The sequence below is a fragment of the Dermacentor andersoni genome, chromosome 10 (assembly GCF_023375885.2).
Source record: "Dermacentor andersoni chromosome 10, qqDerAnde1_hic_scaffold, whole genome shotgun sequence".
Taxonomy (NCBI): domain Eukaryota; kingdom Metazoa; phylum Arthropoda; class Arachnida; order Ixodida; family Ixodidae; genus Dermacentor; species Dermacentor andersoni.
In genome coordinates, this window is record NC_092823.1 from 47527073 (window position 1) to 47544327 (window position 17255).

General features: G+C 43.2%; 1 protein-coding gene across 1 annotated transcript; it reads right to left on the bottom strand.

The window, feature by feature from the left end:
• Positions 1-1647: 1647 nt before the first annotated feature.
• LOC129388260 (uncharacterized) lies at positions 1648-16301 on the bottom strand. Its single transcript, XM_072285113.1, has 6 exons — positions 16256-16301; positions 11201-11309; positions 7913-8050; positions 5357-5471; positions 3884-3985; positions 1648-1883 (listed from the first exon to the last, which is right to left on the bottom strand). The coding sequence occupies exons 3-6, from the start codon at positions 7987-7989 to the stop codon at positions 1857-1859; spliced, it is 321 nt and encodes a 106-aa protein (XP_072141214.1). The 5' UTR covers positions 7990-8050; positions 11201-11309; positions 16256-16301; the 3' UTR covers positions 1648-1856.
• Positions 16302-17255: the final 954 nt, after the last annotated feature.

The window sequence follows — 17255 nt, forward strand, 5'->3', positions numbered from 1 at the left end:
TATTGTTGCAGGTAGGAACAAAGGGACGTTGCTACGTGGAGTTACGAGACTCACCTAACTTTATTTGCACTGCTCACACGCTCGCTCCACTCCTGTCGTCGTTTTCCGCGAGTCGGTACATCGGCACCACCACAATCCTCGTTTAAGTGAACGCTTTAGTGAGCTCCGTCGTCAATGCGCTGGGCATGTGCTACTGTTCAGTGGAACTCTCAGCAACTTAGCAGGTACCGACGCACCACACTTCTCGTCCAGGAGGCCGCGCGCGTACATCTCAGCTGTGCCACTAGATGCGGCAGCGTGTCCGGAAGGTAGCCTGAGAGAGGAGCCCGTCAACGCCATAACACATTATTTAGTATTTGCATGCAACAGATGATAACTGTATTTCCAACCCCCGCGCCCGTTTCGCGGTGGCGGTACTATATGGCATTGAGTGCTCTTGAGGAAGCGTGAAAGAGGAAACCCGCTACAGTACATGCCTCATACATACCTTGTTTCGACGGCGGTAATACGTTGTGTCACTATATTTATTCAATGCTAAATTTGAAACCGCTGGCAGTCAATGCGAGGAGGATTGTGCCAAAATTTATTTCTCTAAATTTTATCCGAATCTAATTCTCCTAGGAAAGCAAGAAATATTCATTGTGATTGTAAGAACGTTTACATCGCTCTAGAACACTGGCTTATTTATTACGAAATTGTGAATAAACCACATATAATCATTTTCAGCAGGTTGGCCATTACGTGCCTCAGATTAAAAAAAAAGCGTGCGCTTGTTGCCACGTTAAGTTCACCTAGAACAGGAAGAAATTACTATACATGTTTCTTCTAAGATGTCAACTGAGAAATTAACTGATTATTTAGCATTTATCTGCAAGCCCGCGATACTCTCACTAGCTTCAACTTTAGCCACACACGATTGTTAACATGCCACCTTTATTTCATATACGATCGAAAGCCCTCAATCGGAATCTCTTCGAATAAATTTGGGATGCAGTTCTCTAACTGAAGTGGGGAACGTTTTGTACAGCGGCTATTTTACACCCTAACGTCTGTAAGGCAATTTCCCACAAGGGCTACTCACAAGGGCAATTTCCCACAAGGGCAATTTCCCACATTTGCCCTACGTAATTAAATACGATTTCATCATTTCCTTTTATATAATCCAGACGAAGATTGCTGCTCGGCACAGTGCTGGCAACCTCCCAAACCAGCTCTCCCCTAGTTCCACCAAGAAATATTTTACTTCGCCTGGTCTTTTCCAAAATATGCTTGTTCGGTTTGTCAATGTTATTTCTGTAATGATAAAACTTCGCCGAGGCACACAAACAGACTGCAAAAGTTACAGTTTAAATGCGTTTTGAAGCTAGTTTTAAATTTGTTTCCATAATGGGGTCACTCGACTCTAGTGGAAATGGTGTCGCAGTGAAGTCCTCTGATCGTCCAGCGAAGCACCGACCACAGCCTCTCTACCGCTCCCTAGCCGAAGTTCTTGCTCTGTCTCGCCACGTTTCCTGGCCAACCGTCTTCCACTGAATGGCTCACCCGCAGCCCATTCGACGTCTGTACCATTCTGGCCATCAAAGTTATCCGATACTCCACACGAAACTGTGGTTAATAATGAACTTTGCTCATTTATTCATGTAGACGGGAGGCTAATTATTGCCGTTGATTCTAGAGGTGGTTCCTCAGTCATATTTGGTTTATGCATAGGTCCTTTAGGTCTTAAAGAGAGTGTTTGTGTGTGGCAGAAAGCATCTTCATCGCCTTCACTTTCGAAATATGTCCGAGCCGTATAAGCACACGAACATCCTACAGTGGAAATGCCTGCACCGTATACACGGCAGTAATTTATTATTTTAAATGCACTTCCCGTTGTCGCATGTCTGAAAGGAAAAGAGGTGCGAAATGTAACTGAAGATTGACAGCCCTTTTAAAAATTGACCCACTACATTAACTAAATACCCAGAAAACTTGCGATCAGTAATTTATGACAGATACATTTCTATATAAAGGCGTTATATCCTTACCTGTCGTGAAAATATGAATTCTTACCCAAAAATATTAGCAGCATTGTTTTCTAGCCCTTAGCCGAACTGTGCTTTTCTAAATTTTGAGCAATAACTGTGGACATTCGTTCTGGTTAGTCTAGCAAGTACTAAACGACAAGGCCGAATGGTGGCTTTATTACTCTTAAAGTGATCCCTAATGTTCTCTTGCAGATTGGCGGTATTGTGTCGGCTACCCAGTCAACCAAGAGAGCAGGACTGTGGTCAAACTATTTAATTTTCGGTTGACCTCCTCCCTGGTTTATTTTCATGCCAAAAATTTCATGAGCAGCAAAAGCTTTATTTATATCTACGACTTTTCAATTTAAACATTATTAAAGTGGTACAGATGACAGCTTGGTTATGCCATAAACGAGAAAGACCTGAGGGTATGCCTCATGTTATTAGAAGTCTATTTTGTCAGTTTGCAAAAGCTAATCCCTGATTCGCCTGCGCATGTTTACTTTTAGTCATTCACTTACGATTCCTTTCATTTGAATGTGGACTTTATTTGCACGAATAGGCAAAACTTTGCACATTTATACGCCTATATTTAATTGAGCTAAACGTGGGAGATTCATCATCGCCATTCTAATTATCATAGCAACCTGAAGCCCTACCGCTATCGTTGGCATGAGCAGCATAAAATGATCAATAAATATTGTCTACATGGTATGCAGAAGGTCCATTAATCTCGTAATACATGTATTCCACCAACTAAAACCATCTTTTTTCTGCAAATTTCCTTGTTTCCTCACACACTGTAGTGCGTACGCCTCCTCAGTTATGCTTACCTTCGACCAACACCCATTCTGAAAACAGCAACCATTATCGTCCCGACGTGTTAAATCTACTGGCCACCTTTTTTTCTACTTCATACACTCAACTGGGCCATTACCACCAACATGCCGTGTAACGCACACCACTCTTTCTACCTCTCTATGTTATGAGAGGTTGTAGTGCAATTGCTCGACCTCCCCTTTCTTGAGTTTCTCGTACTAATCTTCGTTGACCTTGACTTTTCTGCTACTTATACAAGCAAGCGTAGATTGTCACATTTTAAGGATGCCGGTGAGCAGCCGGTCATTGGTCCGAAAATGACAGCCGCATGCACCTAAATTCATTTTTTGTTTGCTAAATCTTATATCAAGGTCAGAGTCCCCTGTGAATAATTAGTTTATGTATAAGAACTCTTTCAAGGATACTCCGGGCTGAGTTCCAATCGCTCGCGATTTCTCGTTATTTTCGTAGGGTGTTGAACTTTACATGACAGCTCTGGACGTCATTCTTCAGACCTACTGGTGCACTATGTCGGTCAAAATACTCAGTCACTTGCAGGTTATCTCCATGATTTCGGACAACTACAACGTCACCTGAACGCCGCAGGTTGTTAAAGCGTTCTCCAATAATTATCAGTGCTAGTTGGTTCTTACCTAATAGCCCCAACACTTTCACACAAATAGTCAGCTTCATTGGGAAAATTGCTTGTGGTTGCCTAATCAACTTCTTAATATTAATTTGCCTGTGTGTTCTGTGAAGAATTCGGATAGCTATGTAGTTCATAGGGATTTGTTTACACATTCTCATATGTTTTATGCGCTTCATAACTACGCAAAATCTCTATATCTGCGGCTATCTCTAATAAAGGCCGTATCTTAATATTTGCATGCCATTCATAAAGCCAAAGCACAAGGCTCTTGAATCGCTGCAATTGATACTGTGCACTGGATAAACTAGCAATAACTAGGCAACATTGCGATGATTGGCAACTTAGTGACCTTCATTTTGGGCTAGAAATGGTGAGAATGAAACAGCCGAGGGAAGAAAACAACAATTACCTGAGCTAGATTCGACTTGTTGCAGCGTTCACAGTCTCGTTCTGGCAGCACAAAGGAAGACTTGGAGTCACTGTAGCAACGAAACGAGCATGGTCCTTCTGTCTGTTTATAAAATGGTAAAAGCACAAATCAAAATGCGTAAAGATTACATCTGAGCAAAATTTAATACCTCGAGATGGAACATAGTGCTAAAACGGTAATGGTGGTGGTACTGGTTGTGGCGTTTAGCGACAAGTGCGTTTATCCTGGTGATCAAGACAGAAAATGCTGAAAGGAACATCATACGGATATACAATATGATTTCACTACCGTAGCATTATCAAGCACAACCACTCGTATGGTGGGGTAGGCTTTCGGGTTGAAAAACGGCGCGAGTTCGGTGCGTTGAGTTCACGAGTAAGAAGGTGTGGCGACGACGTGCGCGGACAAGGATAACTATACTGAACACGTGTCGGCGCTAATATCGCACTGCTGTCGACAGAGTTATAACGAGCACAGGGCAACATTGTCACGTAAAGGAGCCAAATTGGAATAGTACCTAACACACAGGAGGTCGGGACTGGCCACACTAGAACGAGTATGCCCGTGGCCATACTGGAACACACGTGTGCTTCCGCGTGGCGTCATGAAGAATGTTTTGAGGAGCCGTGCGGAGCAAGAACGTTACTACCCTGCGTCGCTGTCTAAGCAGCGCCATTCGAATTGTAAACTTTGTGGCATTCACCGCATACTGGCCTTGTCTGCATTATTGTCCTCCCTCTCTAGGGCGCGAAGTTTTAAACAAAGTTGCCTAGCAGAATGACAGATTTTGCAGCCGTGGAATGTAAGAAAATGTAACCATATTTAGATGTCTTAACAGGTAATGTGCCATCGTGACTTCACGTCTTGCAACATGCACCCATATGTGAAGGAGTAATATAGTGAGAATTTGCAGTTTTACACATCTCGTTTCCTGCATGATCAGAAATATTACATGTATTCATTGTACTCGTCCTTCAAAGCGCAGTCCTTTTGCAGAAAACCCCTCCTCCCTCCATCATAGTACTTTAAGCAACTCACCTGGGGAAAAGAGGGCCGTCTTGTTCTTGTTGATACTTTGATTACTGGTAAGCGCGGATGCGGCGATCGGCGAACGCAGCTCTACTCGTACTCTAAGCTGACGTATTGTGGGCCACTATGAACGGCTCTACGAGCTTGTGCTTCGTTACATTGTTCATATCAATCAACGGATGTGGGCATTCCTGTATCTGAATGTCTATCAGATTGGTGTTGATTTCCAGTGATTGTTTTGGCTTTCATTGGCAAAACCTATATGTTGCCATATACCGTCACTATATATACTATACTAAATAATATATACTAAATTGCCAATTGCCTGTGTGTTAAAAGGTCACTTAATAAAACTTTATCAATCAATACGCGAGCTATAGATACCACAGATCGCTTTCAGATTGGAGCAGTAATTATTCGCACCGCAGTACGCAGCAGTTCCTCGCTCTTTGGCAGGCAGCGATAGCACATAGCTGTCCTTTTAAAATCATGCCCCGGATCGCTGGTGTCTTCGAATAAGCAGTTGGCTGCTGTGTCTCTGCGCAAATGGAAAAGGAAAGGTGTGTAAAGACTTAGGATTCTCTGTTCCCACAAAAAAGAAGATGCGTGAGCACTCAACTGGGTGTTTCAATTAAGGTGAACCAAGCTTTAAAATAATGCAAATTCTGCATAGCTGGACAGAACCAAGGTAATTCTGTTTGCCGTCGCTTGGAAGGACTCTGTTTATTTTTATCATTCCACTTAATTAGATGAGTAGAGTTAATTAAATAATCAACCTTTGAAATATTTACATTAGGTGAAAAGCGTCCAGGAGAAAATTGCAGAGCAATATGGAAAACTACCGATGCAGCTTCTTGTTCCTCAATGCGTACCATTATACAAGTATTTTTTCCGAGCTTCAAAGAAACCCGCGACAACGCGCAAGGTGCCTCGAGCAGCAAGTAGCGCGGCAATATTGCTCGTATTCGCGGGCTTCTTTCACGCTCGGAAAAACACTCTGATATAGCACGTATTGCGCAACAGAAACCTGTATCGGGTGTTTATCATATTGCTGTACAATGTTCTCCTTTGCAGTTTTCGTATAATTATAATAATTGAAAAGTTGCATAAAACGTTAAGACAAATCATCTACTTGGGCGAAATGCAAAACCAATTCTGAGTATTTCGAAGCGGCGGCAAACAACATTACCTTGGTTTGGTCCAGCTACGCGAAATTCGCATATTTTGAAGGTTTGGCTCAAATTACTTGAAATACGGTGTAGAATATGTAGATTGCTTATTTTTCCGTTCTACGTAATGCAATGAAACGTTTACTTTAGACTTTATCTTATCTATAGATGCCATCAGCACGTAGAGCACATATATCAGCATTAGCTAGAAATCAAACAGTTGTCCAGACGCATTGCACTGTCGACATCTTTCAAAAGAATGCGTTAATTGTACGTTTAGGTGTCTCTTTTTCTCAAGGTTACGCAAGGTCACTTCAGTCATAATTTCTTTGGATGTATTTTCATTGCAAATTAACTAAAGGTCACACTTCAGAGGTCGCATGCAACGTTCATTCAATGTGAAAATGCGTGTCCTAAATCCGGTGTCTTTATGTGTGTGTGTGTTACATTCATTTGAAGGCAGCAAATCAAAGTCGGGGAAAGAATACGAGTAAAATATCTTCGATGTTTTTTTTTTGAAGTGCAGAAATGATAACCTAAGGGTAACTGAAATGAAGCACATAAAAGCTACTCAACGCGTTTTCATTGTACTACAAGTTGTGCTGTTGTGACTGCCTAGTTGCAATTCTTTATTCATGGGCATGCGAACGTAGGAGCTAGTTTGGTTCAATGACTGTGCCAATAGCTCAGGATCACAATGAAGCAACACCAAGCACTTGGCGCAGTAATACATGCGCACACACTACGCAGCCGCAGTTTTTTCTTAATGGTCTTAGCAAGTTGTTGACCGGTGTGGTACCTTCGTCCCAACTCGAGAACCCCGCTTTCTAAAATCGAAGATGCTCTAGCGAGTAGAATTGCCTGAAAACCAGGTTCACGGGTTTTAACGGTGTACTGAAAAAAAAAACATTCTTAAAGGAATTTATTTTTAGAGAAAGTCTGCGCAATATGAGGGGTAAAGTACACGGGAAATTACAGCGTTTGAGTAACTTGAAACTTGCAGAAAACATCGCAGCCAGCGCTTTAAACATGTTTATAGGCGCTACACGAAACAATTCCGTGTGCTTAGCAATGAATGCCTTCGCCTCAACTTAGCCTATGTACTGTAAACATTGGTGCACATGTGCCATAGCATCAAGTCCATCTCGACTTCATCTGACGTTTGCGCGCCGTATGTTTTTTTTGCCTGTACATTTCTAAACTTACATTTGCGCTATGCACTCTTTGCACCTAGTCTCTCTCCCTATCTCTTGATTCCTGTTCTTGTATGTGCTTTAATGTATTTAGTTTTATATAGCCAGTGCATGAAGTTCATTTGAAGCCCACTCCTGACTAGATCCCGATGCATATACCATAAGTATTGATATAGAAAGATCATTCCTTCTAAATAACAGTAGCTACAATATTTAATTTAGACAGGGCACGATAAACCAACTGTGCGACTTATTGAAGTTCCTAAAGAAGTACAATAACTAGTACTTAATTTTTTCGATCAACCTTCATAAACTTGGGCCTAGAAATGTTCACTCTCAAATGACCTTTAACAAGTCTCTCATTTGATTGCAATTGGAACCCTGTGCATTACATTTACACTCTCTTGGAGACCAGAAAACGCGCACATAGTTATTTTGAACACTTTCAGATCAATGAACACCTTAGCTCTGTTACGCGTAATACAAAATAAGCCTTAACCATCGCCTGCACATTGATTACAGGGTCTGTGTAAGGTTAGATTAGTAGCGCCAGCGTACCTCTACAAATTTGCTAATTTTTTATTGTGCTAACAGCGTCAATAAAAAAAAAAACTTACACCAGAAACTTCTCAATGTCGGCTTTGCTGCAGTGAGAGTAGGACGGATTTGAGATTGGTATCATGAGTGGGCTCATTATGTATCCGACGTCGAAGCAGCTGACTGCGGAACCTTCACCATCGTGCACAGCTCCGATCCTGAAAAAAAGATTCATTGCCATCATTTCAATTCCATTAATTTATCATTTCTTTCATTCAGTCAGTAAGTACAACTAATTTCCCCAGTGTTGTCCTTGGCGTCTTTGTTTGTTGGCATCTTCTGATATGGTTATTAAATATTGCACCCCATCGGTTAACAAAGCGGCTTTTTAGCAAAACTATTAGGGAAGCTAAGTTTTTCCGGGCTTTATAAGATTGTTATTTTTTATTATGTCGCTTCAGCTTTGCCATTATTGCTGCGATTAGCAGTCATGAATATGCATTAGTGAGTTCTACCTGTATCATGGCTATCAAACACAATCACAGCATTCTTACGGAAAGCGTGATATAAATAATACAAATGCCTACAATTATTAGGAGATCAAATTCCCGCCACCACACGATAAATTTAACAGGAACGAAAGCGTGACTTTACGTTTCCTGCAAACACACACTTGACCTAGCCTGGCCTTCTTACCCCACTGTTACCCAGGCTTGTACCCGACTGACGCGTCTAAAGCGTGCGGACACAGAGCAACGCTGCGACGCATAATCTGTCATTGTGCCGCCGACAACGGTATCGAAACCGCCGCCGTTCACGACGCATCCATAACGGCGAACGTTACCAGAATACAGGAAGCCTCGAACTCCCTCCTTCCCGACGCCGCTTCGGCCTGCAGGGACCGCCAGAGACTTTCTCAGTCAGCGTCGCCGCCGAAGATGCCACTCGAGTTTAAGCACTTTGAGCCACCACCTGAGGCCACCTCAACCAAAAGAGCTGGACCATTTCTTTTCTTTAACACTTATTTTCTTCTTTAAAATATATCCCGTGTTGGCCGGAACCAAATGTGGGCGCGTGACATACGTTCGGATACGTAACACGTGCGAACTTCTCTGATTCGCCACTGGATGACGCAACATGTCGGGTGGGAAGTGGAAGAGGGGTGCCCGGCTGCATGCATGCCCAATACAGAGCGCTTTGTGACTGTGACAGTTTGTCGCTAATCAAATTAACGTTAACATTAATCGAGAGATGTGTTCGGTCAATTAATTGTGAAGACAATTAAGAAAATGGCTGCGCATACACTTTTTTTTAAATGATTGGGGATGTAGCCAATGAAAGCTTGATGATTTCCACATGCAGTTCAATTTGAAATGTAGAAAATACTGAAGAGAGAAAGAAAGAGACATTATTTGTCGGAGTAGGAAGCTAATTCGTGGGCTGGTAAGCAAGGCCAGGTGGCCGCGAGGCGATGCGGGACGGAGACCTGTTCGGATCCCTCCACGGCTCGGAGTTTCACGTCCGGGCTGGAGCTAAGCAGCACTTCCTCTCACGATGAAGGGGAGGGAAAGGCAAGGACATCGATGGGAGGGACGTCTTCCTCACAGTCCCAGATCATGTGACTTAGCTTAGAAAATGCTGAAGAAATGTGGATATGCGTAATGCGGATGTCGTGGGGTCGGTTTCGACCGGCGAAAAATGATCTTATCCTTCACGTTCATTTACCCTGTGCTCGATTATTTTCTGCATATCAATTTGAAGCACAGCTAAACACCGCTAAGCTTTCCGGGCGTCATTTCCTGCTGGCATTATATGGTCGTGATTAACAAAAGTAGCGCCCCTCTCCTGTTTACCCTCTCCTTGCTCAGTTATATATATATATATATATATATATATATATATATATATATATATATATATATATATATATAGTCACTGCTGCCATTCCTAGTATATCGTAAACTTTTATTGATCCTGATTATTTGCTGTGCTTGCGTATATTACTAATAATGCATTTCATACTGTTAACTACAGCAGGTCCGAGTGCAACTCTTGACCGTGACCTCCCCTTGTGTGGAAATGAATGAATGGACATGCTTGTTCTTTTAAGAGGCTCAGATAGGGCGAGCTACATGGAAATTTTGAAGTTTCTACAAGCCCCGCAATTTTTATATGCGCACCATTTGAACATCACAAATTGTTTGAGTCCATGCGATGTCACCACCAAATTTCAATCCTTTCAATAGGCTTTGTCGCTTTCAACATCGCGCGCAACTTGTCATGTTTTTTTTTCTGCTTCTCCATTTTTTTTTGCCTGAGGAAACAGTACATCTAATTTGTCATGCTGGGGCTCGTCGTTAAAAATCTCTTTCCTTGGGACATCTGAAATCACGGCCTGCCGAATAAATTAGCTGCGATTTATTGCGCGTGGTCCCAAAGCTGTGACTGTTTCATCTGCCACCAGTAAAGGGTATTAGTTGAAGTCCCTAAGTAGTGGAGTTCCGCATAGAAGGGCGCAGAAATATTCAGCTCAGAATCTCTGGGTCTACATGTATAATTGGGAAGAATCCGGTACTGAGAAATCTCACAACATGGTGCTCTAAGGCCTAATGTTGGCTGAGCTGCCAGCGACCTGGGCGGTATGTGAGGGCCTTTTCTGGGGGGAACGCATGTTCTTATGCCACTCATGAAGCAGACTCTCCTCAATATATAGGTGATCTGCGAGCTAACCTTCGCGACGACAATGCACACCAGATATTCTGTCTACAGAGTGTTAAATGTCACTAGAGCGCTAACCGATATCAGGAGTGCTAAAAAGTTAGCTACGACTACGGTGCTCCGTAATGCAAAGTTTGAGCGCAGCTGTGCGCGTAGTTTCTTTTAGAGATATATTGAGGCCTCGCACTGATTACCGCACCCACTGACAGAACCAGGACGGGCGGCGCTATATATATAGACCGGCTGCACAGTTACCTCTGCCCGGCAACTGAAGCTTATGCAACCGTAATCTTTAATAGGGAAACGCTTGCGGCCAACGGTATGCGCCAAGGCCTGCTTCATGAACCTTTTTTTTTTTTTTCCTTCGCACTGCCGGTGCCGCCGCTGCTGCCGATGCGCGGACGTGAGCTCCATCTCATAGTGCTTCAAGATGGTTTCCTTCGCTTTCCTTTTCGCGCTCTCTTCTCTCTCGCAGTATTTCAGCATCCGCTGCGCTCCGCGTTCAATCCTTCGTGCTTCGCTCCACCAGTTCGCTCTGATACGCCGCCTATGCGCGGCGTCTTTCAACACTCTAACGGGCGTCTAAGAGCTGTGTTCGTAAAGAGCAAATATCGCCGCTCAGCCGCATCAGCTTTTGCTATGGTACTTACGCGTGGGATATTTCATGGGCGATGGTGAAAGAAGTAACAACATCGTTGTCTCGGTCCGACACAGTCAGCACATTGTTAGGGTCACAAGCTCCTTGAAAATTTGCGATGCCTGTTTGAGAAAAAGCAGACTGAGAAATATGTTTCTGCACGGCGCAGAGAAAGAGACAGAGGAACTCTAGAGATTTGGCGCATATAAGCGTGCGTCCCTATAATTGTGCGAAGGTGTCTGTCTTACCTGAAGAAAAAACTGCGAAGGGGAAGGCAATTCTCAAGAAAACAAGGAAGAAACTTGCACAATTTTACGGTAATTGCCCACCAAGATTTTTGCAGAAAGCACTGAATGATTGACACCCTCCTACACTGGTAGAAACATTTCGCTACATATAGTTTACAATCTCTTTCAAAAAAATCTACCGAACCTATACTTAAAGCAAAAATAAGCTGTCAATGTGCTCCGACAAGAACTTTGGAATAAACAATATACAGCTATGCGATGATGTCTTAAACGCCAACAGCAACAAAACTTCACATTCCCGAAATTGCCTCTTAATTTCGACTGTATATCATTGAAGCAAAATCTAAGCATATGACGCGTGTACCTAGAAGTCAGCGGCTATAACGTAAGTCCCAACACGTCGCCTGCAAGTTCTTTCGGCAGGCTGCTGGCAACCGCGTGCGCCGAATAATACTGGAAGACCTGCTGTGGCACCATGCATTCTCATTTATGCACAAACTCCGGGGAGCCATAGTGGCGCTGTTTATTGTTTTAGTTCACTTTTAAAAAGTGGATGCTGGTTACGAATGTGCAGCCCAGATTTTTAGGCGTCAGCTGCACTCTGGTCTAGGCCAGTTTTGTGCCCAATCGCGAGCTCACATAATGACTTCAGGCTCAGTAGATCATGCTTTCCCGCTGGCATTTCAATCTAAAGGATGTTTATGGCATTGCGGTTTAAAATAATATAGTGCTCGAGTGCTCGCCCGCTGTCTAAGTATACAGCCGCGCAGCCAAATATGCTGCAGCGTGCACAGCGACCCCTAGCCACCAAGGTCCGAAGCTTTAAGGGAGCCACACTACATTCATGAACTGTTCGTGCACATAAACTGCTTCAGGGCAAAACCACAGTTCTTTGAGAAACACGTGCAAGATTGAAAGTCGGAGCATTTCTGATGCTGTTCAATAGGTAATGCACCAACTTATATCGCCGTTTAATCCTCACTTTGGACAGGTGACCTCAGTGACTTTCCGACCTTGACGCAAAGAAGGAGAGAGAAAAAATGTTGCAAGATTTATTTCCTGCGAAATAGATGTGCTGCCGGGTTCCTCTTAACTATAAGAAATAAAACTGCAATCGAAAATCTTATACATAAAGATAAAAATCTTATTCAAAAATCTACTAACTTTCCCAAAAATATGGGCGATGAACAGGTCCCAAAGATAGACGAATTTGTCCGTGAGTAGAAGTCCATTTTCTTGATTGCCCGCGATTGGCACCGAGCTTTCGCCAAATTGAAAGATTTAAAATTTGGATATGGGTAACTTATCTGAAGAATACCTCAGTTATTCTCTTCCTATCGGCTAATCAGGTTTGTCACCGAAGTTAACTGAAATTATGGATTCAAAGAATAAACGACAGCTACATGAAACTTAAGCGCTCTCTATACTTTCTATTGGGTTTTTTATCTGCCATACAGACCTACACTAGTGAGACGTAAACACTATGCACAAAAGTCAGCAGCGGATTCGTTGAAGAACAGAATTTCAATTAATGACACGTCAGCATAAAAAAGAAAGGGACATGTTTATAGACCACCTCAACTACCGCTAGACTTTTTGTCTGTTGCAGATAGGATGTGTCCCAACGAGTAAAACATCTTCATGCTACAGTGATATGTGCAAAACTTGTTTACCAGTACAAATGTCTAATAATATTTCAAATTGGTTTACCCGCGGATACTTGGTGGGGAAATCGAAGTTCTAATTCTAATGGTAAAATGATTATTTTGCTTTTTTTCTGAACGTTAAGGCAGAATATGCACGAAATTAAATAAAAGAGTACATAAGAAAAACATAAGTAAAGCTAGATTGAAATATAATGTGTCCCTATTAACTGTTTTCACATTCTTAGTGAAGAATGTTTTGTAAAGAACAAAAAGAAGAAAAACTTGTAATGGAGGATATTGACCTGCTTAGGACAAACGTTCCCCTCATCTGACGTCAGCACTGGCTGACTCACATCGAGTGGCAAAGACAGAGGCGGCGCGGAGAACACGTCAACTCGTCCGTTTTTTTTTTGTTTTTTTTGCGAGGGCAATTCGAATTGAGGAGCTGCTGCTGCACTTTCGGTCGAACGTTTTTACGCGACAAAGCCCTATACTGAGAAAGAGAAAACCAAGAAAGACCTCTAGACTAGTAAAACACGTTGTGGGGCTAGCTGGTGCATATCTTTCAAAAAATGAAGCGCCAACGGTAACGGCACACAAAGAAGGATCAAAAGACAGGACAAGGCGCTTCCTGTCCTTTGATCCATCTTTGTGTGCTGTTATCGTTGGCGCTTCATTTTTTGAAACCTCTAGACTAATAATTTATCATTCTAACTCGACGTAATATTTTCCTTCAATGTCCATGTAAGTAAGCACTTATTTGACGAAAGCAAATCCAGTAATAAGAATAAAGTTTTTACTGTATGCCCAATACCTTAACTTCTGTTTACAAAGTACATTCACTAAACTTTTTTTTTTTTTCCCGGCCCTCAACCCCGACATCGTCTATCCGGCAGCCTGGTGAGAACGAAAGGACATCCCTGGGTTGCAGCATCGGGCTGATGTTCTCTAAATCAGATGCTCGATACCACCCGCATCCATTCATTTATTTTATAGAAGCGGTTCGAAACGGGGTGAGGCAAGAACCTATCGCCTGTCTACTATTGACTTCAGATAGACGCAATAAGTTCGTCCAAATAAAATAGCTGAGATTAACTTTACACGCTGCTAGGGACACCCGGAATAATGCTCTTCTGGCCGGAAAGCGACGATGCGCACTACTACGCTGCCCGATCAAAACGGAACTTGTGCATTTTATTCGAGTAACTCTGCGAGCACAGTGCATAAAAGCCTTCTTAGAAACGCGTTTAAAAGCTCGTAAAAGCTCGCGAAACGAGGTCGCCTCGCTAGCTTTCCACTGCCGCATCGATTAGTGACAATGTACCGCCCGACACTGCAGGTTAGTGTTTACAATTATGAGGCTCAATTAAAAAAAAATGATGCTGTACGTGGAGCATCTACGGGAACACTAATGCCGGTAGGTGCACCGCACCACTGTCAGAAACATCACCAACTGCATGCCAGAATATCAGCATGCCGCAAGGCTCACATAGCAGATGCTCTAAGAGTGCTCGAGTTACAGCGGGGCGGTGAGCATATGTTCTAACAATTTGCTGAGGCAACAGAGTCTGACGCAACATGCGAGCCAACTACTACTCCGAAATAGGGACTAGGGATGTTGCAACGCTGACGCGATGACAAATGCCGGACTTGACGATACAAGCACCGGATCTCAGTTTTGTATCAGGAGAGGCGAACAGAAAACCTTCTTTAAATTTATTCATTTACAAGTATGCCCGTCTCAGACTTGAAAAAGTGCAGCAGTGTGGGACAAAATTAGAAAACTGTACATGACTACATCAAAAAATAACATCCCTTGGAAAGCACGTGTGGAGACGCTGACAAACGCATAAGGGACGTCAATATTAGGTAAACCTTGCACAACCTCAATTTTGAGCTGTGTGACCGCCCGTCGATAAGTGTGCCTTTGTACCAACGGCTCAAGTTACGAGGTAATGGCGTGCGCTGAAGGTTAGAAGTTACGATTGTATGGATATAAAATGAACCGCACTGTCTTCTTTTGGACTGGTTTAAGCCGTTGTACGTCGGATGTACGCAGAGGGGGCTGAACGGCGGACGCATACTCAAGGGTGGGCCTGACCGATCACTTATAAATTCCGAAGTAACATTTTTTTCTTGCCGTTTCTATAGTTCGGAGGCAGTCCAATTTACTAAAATATACATTCGGTATTTCTGAACGCCCAATAAAAGGAATGGATAAATTTATCTTAACGTGTAGAAGCGCTCCGGCTCAGACAAGATGATAAGCACGCAAATGCTCGGAAGGCCAGCTAAAACGTGTGAACACAGCTCACACGCCACAAGCGGATGCCACAACGAGTAACGGGATACTGAGTGGAGCCGCAATCGTGTGTTCACTTGGCGTCATTGCTTCTCTAGCTTAATGTTCTCCTTATTTTTCGCTGTCTTCTCATCATCCGAGCACGGGCAGCACATGCGCATCGTTACCGTGGTGACCATCGCAATGCCAATGCTTCACGAGTTTTAGTGTAATCCTTATCGCAATAAAAGGAACAATGCATAAACACGCAAATATATTTTCTAGTGCATCATAAAATTAAAATCGCAGTGCAATTTACGACACATTATCCTGGGCAAATGAAAGTGAAATTGTGAGTAGTATATTACCTTCAATCACGGCGTACATGTTTGTGGACGCGATTTATTTTTGCCATTACTGTGCAGTGGTTGCAAGCAATAGACAACGAACATTAAACTTTCTGTAAATTGAACATTCTGCTTTCCGAAAGTGCACCCATTTCACTTCTGAGTGAAATGTATCGCTTCAGACGACCGCTTTGGTGAAGGCACAACCGTCTTGGACGGGACGTTTGGAGTGGGACGTTTCGGTAGTTATTACGAAATATTTCCCCGCCCCCTTTTTGTAATGCTCGCGCCCAATAATTAACCTGCGCATGCAATTCGAGTGGGTGATTCAAGATATTTAATGAAGAAACGTAGCATGACTGACTGTACAATATGTCTCCAGCATCTTGGCATAAAAGTATGTAAATTTCACGCAGTTATCGACAGTTGATCGTAATTCGTGACTGAAGGGGATATAATAGTGGCGAATGCTCGAGCAAACGCAGACACACGCACAAAGGGACTCGTCCGTAATCTGTAAATATTACTTTAAAGAAAAAGACATACCATGTATGTGAGATATTTCTCCATTTTGAGCTGTCTCACTCAGTGGTTGCCTGCAAAGTACAAAGCAGCCAATCACCCCGAAAAATATGATTACACGGGAAAGAACAGATTGGATACGTTCTGAAAATCCGTTTCCTGCGCCATGTAATATCTCTAGGTACAAAGCATTATACGTCGTGAATATGAGAACTCTATAGCCAAAACAACTGCACTCTTACCGCTGTATGGGGCACCTGCGTTTTTCTCTTGGCTTAAAGGGACACTAAAGGTTACCAGAAACTCAAGTTAAAGTGGTAGAGCAATGTTCTAGAACGTCTAAGGCGTCAATTTAATCGCGAACAGAGCTTTAGTAACCGAGAAATTGAGGTAAATGCATGACATGATTTGAGACCCCCCAGCGACATTCCGGTACTAGCCCGATGACGAACGGACTCCTCATAATTTGTGTTACTAATACTCAACTACTCGTATTAAAAATATCATTTCATTCGATTATAAGACGGAAAAAAATGCTACTTGTCTACGTCTATTCGACTCTAAGAAAAAATAAAAATTTGACGTTACCCTTCAGTAATATGGGTGTTCGAAAGGTTTCGTTTTCGCTCGACTCTGCGCGCTCGACTCTGCGCCGCGCACGCTTTGGAGTTTCAGTACTTTCGTTATCGCGTCGTGCTGTGAGGGTTCTGCTGGCTCGCGACACTTTCATTTGGAACAAGCAGCGAGAATGCCACGTCCATGTGATGTCGTGGGAAGCCCTCGTTGCTTTCCCGCTCCGGAGAGCCGGTGTCGAGGCCGCCGTCGTAGTACGCAACGACGCCGGCAGTGCGAGCCCTCAGCAGCAGGTCGCGCTCGTCGGTGCTCAAATCGCTGAAGTTGAGCCCACCATCGCGAGCCAATCTGTCGGTGTCAGGGTCCATTGCGACGAGCGTCGAAGTTTGCGCCATAGAATGAAGTACCAGCTTATGGGCGTCTTGCGCTGGAGTTTGAGGTATAGTAGCGG